Source organism: Gymnoscopelus microlampas (assembly GCF_963454915.1).
Source record: "Gymnoscopelus microlampas genome assembly, chromosome: 15".
Lineage (NCBI taxonomy): Eukaryota > Metazoa > Chordata > Actinopteri > Myctophiformes > Myctophidae > Gymnoscopelus > Gymnoscopelus microlampas.
This window is the reverse complement of record NC_139952.1, coordinates 40,846,382-40,855,557: the sequence shown is the minus strand read 5'-3', so window position 1 is coordinate 40,855,557 and position 9,176 is coordinate 40,846,382. Positions and strand designations below refer to the sequence as shown.

Here is a 9,176-nt window from a genome sequence, read left to right as displayed (position 1 = left end):
AGAGATAACAGGCAAACGTTGATCAAAATAACAATTATTTGATTAAGTAATGCAGATGTTTAACAATAATGTAACTCTTGAGAGCATATAATGAAACCAAATGGACCCGTAAGGGTCCATTTGGTTTCATTTTACACTCTCAAGAGTTAAAGATCTACCTAATAAGTCCATTTGGTTACCAACTCTCCATCATTTAGCTGGGGACCTGTTATATATAAGCTGTTGCCCTGACAACCAACCAACCAACCAGCACAACCTCCCGGACTATGGGATGTAAACATCCAATGACGTAATAACTAATAATTATTCAGCTCGAGTCCTCTTTTTTTTTCTTCCCTTTTTTGTTTTTTTCTCGGGGAGCACCGGAAGCGGTGTGTCCTTATATGGCATTAGCAGGATGAGATCCCCCCACCATCGTCCCATTGGTATGCGCATTGATTCTGGCCACGTAGATAGAAGACCACCACAGCACGGCATCTTGCAGCACCCACGCATGCCCTGTTAGACGGGGGAAGACCACACTAGTGTCGATGAATGAATGATGAATGCTGTTCTCTCTGAGAATGTGTCTTCTCTCACCTGTGAATAAATCACACAATGTGAGTCAGAGACACTTTAGTTTTCAAGGCCGTTTCTTTTTGATACCCAGTGCTGCTGTGACAGCTAAATACTAGGGTAGACCATTTATTCTTTTTTTCTGTAAATATTCTTACTGCTCCTAGCCTATTGATGATTTATTGTATATTATAGGCTGGTTGGCTATCTATTGTATGTCTTTTTATGTCTTGATGAATTGAATACATAGGACCACAACGGAAACAAGCCCCTAGGGCTTTTTGTGTTATCCTTTTAGCATTATTGTATAATCGTACCTCTGTACTTTGTGCAAACTGAGTATTCGATCAATCAATCAAGACATTGGTATGCAGGACTTGGGACTATACACAAGTGCAATACTGCATTATGGATCATAGCATAAATATATATTAACAGATGTAAATAAGCGTTACATTTCAACCAAGGGAAAGGTGAATTCTCTTTTTAACCCACTACATTATGTTAAACTATAATCCACCCTTGCAGGCTAACTCACTACGTTTCTTTCAAATAATAACAAATGACCCTGTCTAATATAGACCCTCCAAAAAGCGCGGGCAAAAATCCTTGATTTTGCAGGCTAAAGTCCTTGATTTTGCGGGCTAAAATCCTTGATTTTGCGGGCTAAAATCCTTGATTTTGCGGGCTAAAATCAATGAAATATGTGTGAAATTGCGGGAAGTTGTGAAATATGCAGAAAGTTGCGAAATATGCGAAAAGTGGCGAAATATGTGAAATGTGCAAAAATAAAATCCATCGCAATTACCCCTGCATAATCTGCGCCATTTCGCGGATTATGCGATAAATTATGAAATAGCATAATCAATTTTTTTTCTGGAGGGTCTAATAGTTAATAATAATAATAATAATAATAATAATAATAACTGATAGCATGTTATTTAGACAGATGCAAGGTTACCTGGTAGCCTATATGTATATCTTGTTGTTTACACAGATGTTATAGGTTCATTGTTTCCCTGGTATCCTAATTTCTTGAGCCACTGAGTCACACTGTTCTCTCGGCATCCTATTCATATGATTATTTACCTTGTGTATAAGTTTATCTGGATAAGAGCGTCTGCTAAACGCTTACCTTGTAAATTGTATAATGACACATGTCATGGGTCTAAACTAATATCAAACTAATGTCAAACGGGCCAGTGTGGCTTATATTGTGATTAATAAACATGTTTATTTCCTCCTGTGTTAATGTGTGTGGGTAGTTTGTTCTCCTATGGTGTCAAACATGTGCAGGGCAATTAGTGCAGCAGATCAGATGTGTCATACATGCAGCATCTCTCTCTCCACGCAGGTCCCTGAGTCACTGCTGTGTTGATGCTGATCCTTAGTTTCAGAACCAAGGAGAGCTCCTTGACCCCGAGTATCTTCTTAACCACACACACACACACACACACACACACACACACACACACACACACACACACACACACACACACACACACACACACACACACACACACACACACACACACACACTTTTCAAGGTCCTTGAAGGGGTTCCAGGGGGTCCCAGCTAAAAGATTAGTTAATATAGCATAAAAATCATTTTAACCCTGTTTTATAGGCTATTCGAAAATAGCCGATCTACAAGCTCACAAGGTGTTGCATGACAATGTGCTGTGCATGAGCATGTTGATCTGCTATTTTTGAAAAAACTATAAATTGTGAAGAATTTTGGATATATTTTTTACACAAAGCTTTTTTTTATGGGGTGTCCCTGGTACCTTTTCCAGATGGGGGTCCGCGGACGAAATAGGCCACCTATATACAGTACACATCAATTTGGGCGGTCCTTGACATGAAAATGTTTCATAACCACTGGCCTTTACAGTAAAAGTAACAGGCACTAGGCGTGTGCACGCGCGTGCGTGTGTGTACAAGATGAGGGGGGGGGGGGGCTGGCCCATTATTTACAAGAAGTGAGGCACACAGTCACAAAGTAGCCGCAGTGGGCGGAGCGATACAGATGCCGCATTTTTCTGAATGAAATTACTCCAGTCTGGCCCCCACCCTACTCACCATCCTCTGTAGCGGCTCCTGATTGGTCGAGCCCCCCCACATGAAGTCCACTGACGTCAGGAGCTCGGTCTCATCTATGTGTGACGGCGCGCCAGAGATCCATTCATTCTGCAACCCTGAGCCCTGAGAGAGAGAGAGAGAGAGGAGAAACTCTCTGGTTGTACAAGCAGCCACATAAGGAGAGGAGAGGAGATACAACCAGCTATAAGCTTTTGATACAACCTTTGATACACAAGGCACAGCATCAGGCTTCGAAGATATCACAGACAATTAAAGAGCCAGGATTTTATACCTTATTGTTATTCTAAAGAAGAAGTACCACGGACCCGGTGAATAATTATAATAGGCATCGCTGCGCGTCTCTCCATCATCGCTTTAATTGGCTCGGATAATTAGGCTATAGTCGTGCTGATTTTATATTGGAGAGGAATCTTTGAGACTGAAGCACAAAGGAAATCGGCGATTATTGCATAAGGTAAGCTGCATGTGCATTCCATCTCTCTCTCTCATTCATTCTCTCCCTCCCTCTCTCTCTCTGTCTGTCTGTGCGTGCATGTGCCGTGATCGTGCACCTTTGGGACATCCTCTGGTGCAGCGGACCTGCAATTCTATTATACAACACAGTGCATGTGTCCTCGATCCTCTCTCCGCACGGGTAGGCTGGGGTATACCCACCCACCCCGCATGCAGGGGCATGGAATACATAATTCATTTTTACATTGATTGAACCGCAAAACGCGTTCTATGGTGGTTATAGGCTACAGCAAGCAACTGCCCGCCACGTTTTTCCACTTAAAAGAAAAGCGCGCTGCAGAATCAGCTGTTATTTATTATTATTATGACTCCGATGAGTGGAATCTTCATTCATTCATTGAATAGTTTGGCTATAATGTGCATCCATCGCAGCACTAGAAGAACACGTGCCGCTGGTACAAAGCACAGAAAGACACGGGGGGTCGGGTCAGTGAGATATGAGGCAGACAGACAGACAGACAGACAGACAGACAGACAGACAGACAGACAGACAGAAGGAAGGCAGTGTGATATCAGACAGACAGACAGACAGACAGACAGACAGACAGACAGACAGACAGACAGACAGACAGGCTGTAGAGACCCAGTAATTAAAACAAACAACATTATTACAATTCTTGCAATCCACTAATGTCAGCAGAAAAAGGAAATGCATGCAGCGATAAAAATGCATTATAGGTCAAGTGGTTCTCAGTGGGTTTTAATTTCAAAGACCAACCATAACTCTGAGAGCTATACAAATGGAACCAAATGGACCCTTAAAGGGTCCATTTGGTTCCATTCCTACGCTCTCAGAGTTACAGATCTGTAAAGTGTCCACTTGGAACTCCCTCCTCAAGGAACCCTGAGGGTCCCTGGAGGACCCCTATGTGCTGTGAATGTGGCATGCATGGCTGCCATAGAAAAAAAACGGTTAAAAAAAATAAGACAAACAGTGTGTGAAGTTCCTTAAATAACACCCTATAATAGCTGTTCTTCTGCTATGCAAGAAGAGACAGACATACAGTACATCCGGCTTGTAGAATCTCAACACAGAGGATGAAACAAAGGAAGTGATACCTATTGGATTGAAGACTTTCTTGAATTATTAGAACTAACCAGTGCAGGATTAACGGAAGGGCTTTTAGGTGCACCAACTTTGGGGGGGGGGCGAAACGACGGGTAGAAAGTGAAAGAAGACTGAGCTATCGCCGAAAAGCGGCAAAATTTAGAAGCAGCCGCTGCTGAAGGAGCGCTTAAACAGTGAAACGCACCGGTGAAGCGCCAAGCGCACCCCCCCCTCCCCCTGCTGTGACAAAACGGTCCCGAGGGGCACCGAAACGTGTTGTAGTACCAGGTACCACGAAGGGTTAATCCGGCCCATGGAACTAACGGCAGCATTTTGTCTCTTTGTGTCACAGGTGTGTGTGTGTGTGTGAGGTCATGATCCTGAACATCTCCGAGCTGGACTGGGAGGAGTCCTCAGGCTCCGCCCCCGTCCTCTTCGTGGTGGAGCCGCCGGGCCACGCGGGGGCGGCGGCGCCGCCGCCGTACGAGGTCCCGCCCCTCAGCCTGTGGGGCGTGCTCCTGTGCGTCTCCGGGACGCTCATCGTGGCCGAGAACGCCGTGGTGGTCACCACCATCCTGGCCACGCCCTCGCTGCGCGCGCCCGTCTTCCTGCTGCTCGCCAGCCTGGGCCTGGCCGACCTCCTGGCGGGCGTGGCCCTGCTCCTGCACTTCCTCTTCCAGTTCTGCGTGGAGCCCAGCGATTGGTCCGAGCTGCTGACCTCGGGCCTGCTGGTGACGTCACTCACCGCCTCCATCTGCAGCCTGATGGGCGTCGCCCTGGACAGGTACCTCTCCCTGAGCCACGCCTTGACCTACGGCTCCAGCCAGTCGCGGCACCGCGCCGCCGTCCTCCTGGCGCTCACCTGGCTGGCGGCGGCCGCCATAGGCGCCGGCCCGGCCATGGGGTGGCACTGCCTCAGCGAGCCCTCGTCCTGCTCCGTGGCGCGACCCTTGACCCGGACGTACCTGTCGCTCCTGTGCGGCGGCTTCCTGGTGGTGGTCCTGGTGACCCTGCAGCTCTACGCCGGCATCTGCCGCGTGGCCCGGCGCCACGCCCACGCCATCGCCACCCAGAGGCACTTCCTCCCGGCCAAGCAGCAGTCGTCGTCGGCGTACGGTGGCGGCGGCAACAAACACGGCGGGGGACACGGGCCCGGGCGGGGGTTCTCCCGGCTGGTGGTGGTGCTCAGTGTGTTCGTGGGCTGCTGGATGCCCTTCTCGCTGTGGGGGCTGGTGGGCGACGCGTCCAGCCCGCCGCTGTACACCTACGCCACGCTGCTGCCGGCGGCCGGCAGCTCCCTGCTCAACCCGCTGCTGTACAGCCTGCGGAACAAGGACATCCGCAAGGTGCTGATGCAGGCGTGCTGCCCGCACCGCTGCATACAGCGCAACATGAACATACACCGTCCTGTGGACGTGTAGTATAGGGCCTGCTGCTGCCCCTCCCCCCCCGCACCCCGATGCACCGCACACAGCATCGACATACAACCATCCTGTGGATGTGTAGAGACTGACTGACTGCCAACTCCCAAGCTCCCCCCACACCCCAACGCCAGACATATCATCCTTGAATATGCCAGGATTCCACACAGAGCTACAAAGACTGCCAAATGGAGCCACAAGTTCAACACACACAGACACACACACGTATTTGTATTACTTACCCTTGAGCGAGAAATAGACAATCTAAAAGCTGTGCCAACCCCTGAACCTAATCTCTAAATGCCTAGAGTAATCCTCCTAACCCTAATAATTTAAAGCCTAAACTAACCACACATTATTATTATTTTTGTAACCATAAAACAGTTATTTATCCTGCGAGGATCCAGGGAAATTGATCCTCACAATTGTCTATTTCTCAAATTCTACTATACTTGTGGGGACATTTGGCCCTCACACAAGTTTACGCACACACACACTCAAATCGCACATCTATCTATCTCTGAGTGATGGAATCCCAACTGCATATCTGAAAGCAATCAGAATGTACTGTACTGTACTGTCCTTCTGGCCGGTAGCCAGCCACCCACCGTGGAATGGCCGTGCTATCTGTCTATTGCAACAGAGACTGAATGTACCGTCTCTCGTGAAAACTCGTGCCTCATCATACTCTGACAATTGTAACGTCCGTCCACCGGATCCCCAGGATCCACCGAAGAAGATCCTTGGGGGAATCCTCTTAAGTCTACATGGGATTGCACTCCGAGAGAGAAGTATAGGAACTGAAACGAAACAGGCGTCTGCACTTTAAAAAAGAAAAGAAAACTGATAAAAAGAAAGAAACAGACCATTATGGGTTTGATATGGAAGCCGACATGGAACTTGAGATGGACTAATCACGATGGTTCTCAAACTTGTTTTTATTTTTATTTCAAGGACACCCCATAACTCTGAGACTGTATAAACAGAACGAAATGGACCCGTTTATAAGGGTACATTTGGTTCCGTTTGTACAAGTCTCAGAGTTACGGACTTGTGTAAGGGTCTGTTGGGAATGGGAACCCCCCCTCAAGGAATCCTGAGAGGGTCCCTGGACCCCCACTTTTTGAGAACCACTGGACTATCATATTGTTGTAATATCAATCTGTTGATCCAAAGGCCAATTGTTTGATTTACTTGAATGCCTCTTAAAAAAAAAAAAAGACGTCTCAGAGATTCTATTTTTTTGCACATGCTGTGACAGCTAAGGCACTTTGAACGATTCTTCTGACGATAATATGTTCTTGTTGCACAACCTTTTTGAAAAAACGACTGAATGTTTTATAGTGATGAATAATAAATGATTCTTTTTCTACCGAATGTCAGCACTCTCTCTCTCTCTCTGTTTTTACTTACTTACTGCCTATCTCTCTCCCTCAGACACTTAAAATAAATTAACTACAGCCCCCTGAGTGTTCCCTGTAGCTTGTACGCTAAATGATTTGGTAGTTTATAAAAAGAAGCTTGGACGTCATCGCTATCAGTCTATAGCCATCAAGTTCAGTTCCTTTTAAATCTACATTGTTGTCTTGGGACGACCAGGAGAAGAGAACAGTTACGCAAGGCGGATGTCTCGCTCAAATGCTTTCAATTATTTTCACAGTTCACTTCTACTGCCGCACAGTAGATATACATATGTACGTATGTATGTATATATATATAAATAGATTGATATAGTTGCTGTCGAGTAGAAACCTCTTATCTCCCTACCCTACTTGATAATACTACAGCGTCACCCAAAAAAATTAGCAGATCCACAAGCTCGAAACGCGGCGCTAAGCGACGTGTTTTGAGCTTGTAGATCTGCAATTTTTGATTTGAATCCTGAAAAGTAACAGGACATATGAGGTTTCCACCCGACAGATGCGATATATACTGTATAAATAGATGAAAATGATATATTTTGACAAGTGTCATTTGAACATACTGTAGCTAGATAAAACAAAAAATGTAAGGTCAATATACAGGTTGAAGCACATACAACATTATCCTGACTTTGTACATTTATGTTTTGATATAAACGCCAAAAATAATCTGCTCATTTTTGTCAGCTATATCATCTGTTCATTACATAAGTCACCTAAAAAAAACAACTACCATGGATTCAAGAAGCTCAATGGAATGTTTTTTTTCGCAAGGTTGGATGACTTGACAGAATTGAGTTTTTTTTTTTTTTTACAAAATACAATGTTCTCTTGGGAGTCCATAGCAATCTCAGATGTCATTGTAGCAACAACATGGAGCCCAGGGCACAGCTTATGCAGTGGGTTAGGTGGGTTGTGCCAGGTCTTCTGGGCATCCAGCACCACCAGGGGGCATCGCACAACATTCCATCAGATGGAAGGAACAACACGGTCTGCACTGTGATCCACAGGCAGCTGCTGCACATGTCTTCTGGTGTGCATACATACATACATACATACCACTGCAGGCTGCTCCACAACATGCAAGCTATTAGAGCCTAGTTACACTACATATATATTTTGCAGTGGTGGAAAAAGTACTCAAATTTTGTACTTCAGTAAAAGTATCAATACCGCAATGTAGAAGAAGTCCAGAATTCAAAAATGTACTTGAGTAAAAGCACAAAAGTATTGGCATGAAAATGTACTTAAAATACCAAAAGTAAAAGCACTCATTATGCAGAATGTCCCGTTTCACAAGTTATTATAAAAATGTATTAAAATCTTTTGAAAATAGCAGATCTACAAGCTCAGAACGCGTCGCAATGCGACAACGTTGTGAGCTTGGTAGATCTTCTATTTTCAAATAGGCAAAGTTTAAACAGGGCTGAAGTGGTTAATGTATGTTTTGTAATAATAATTCAAATCTACAACTAACTAAGTAACTATTGTAATCAAATGATATCCAAACATTTTCCCAAACAGTTGATCAATTCCAAACTTTTTCCAGGCCTGGAAAAAAATTTTTTTTTTTGAATATCAATATATTTCCAGGAATTTCATGAACTTGAGAACCCTGAACATAGCTATATACAAAGATTGAAGATCAATTTCATGCGATATGCAGGTTGAAGCTCATACACACAGCATCCTGATTTTGTATAGTTGAGAATTTTGCATTTTATCTTTTGATATAAACGGCAAAAGAAATATTTGTCTCATTTTGCCAGTTAAATCAACCTTTAACTGCATGGATTCAAGATACTCAACGGATTGTTTTTCTCAAGGTGGATGACATTAGATAGAGACATACAGTATACTGTATGTGTATCGTCTGTCGGGTGGAAACCTCATGTGTCAATAATCCTTTTCAGGATTCATATTCAAAAATAGCAAAAGTAGCAGATCTACAAGCTCTCAACGCTGCGCTTCGAGCTCGCAGATCTGCTACTTTAGTGTGGCGCTGTAGTGTGATCAAGTATGGTGTTAAAATTACAAAAAAAACACAACAGGTTAGAATATGGAGATAAGAGGTTTCTGCCCGACAGCAACGATAATTATACACACACACACAGT

General features: G+C 44.7%; 1 protein-coding gene across 1 annotated transcript; it reads left to right on the top strand.

The window, feature by feature from the left end:
* Window positions 1–4,593: 4,593 nt before the first annotated feature.
* On the top strand, window positions 4,594–5,640 carry gpr3 (G protein-coupled receptor 3; the record flags this gene model as incomplete). The annotated part of the gene is made up of 1 exon (XM_084080496.1): window positions 4,594–5,640. One exon carries the CDS (start codon window positions 4,594–4,596, stop codon window positions 5,638–5,640), a length of 1,047 nt encoding a protein of 348 aa, XP_083936622.1.
* Between the last annotated feature and the right edge of the window lie 3,536 nt (window positions 5,641–9,176).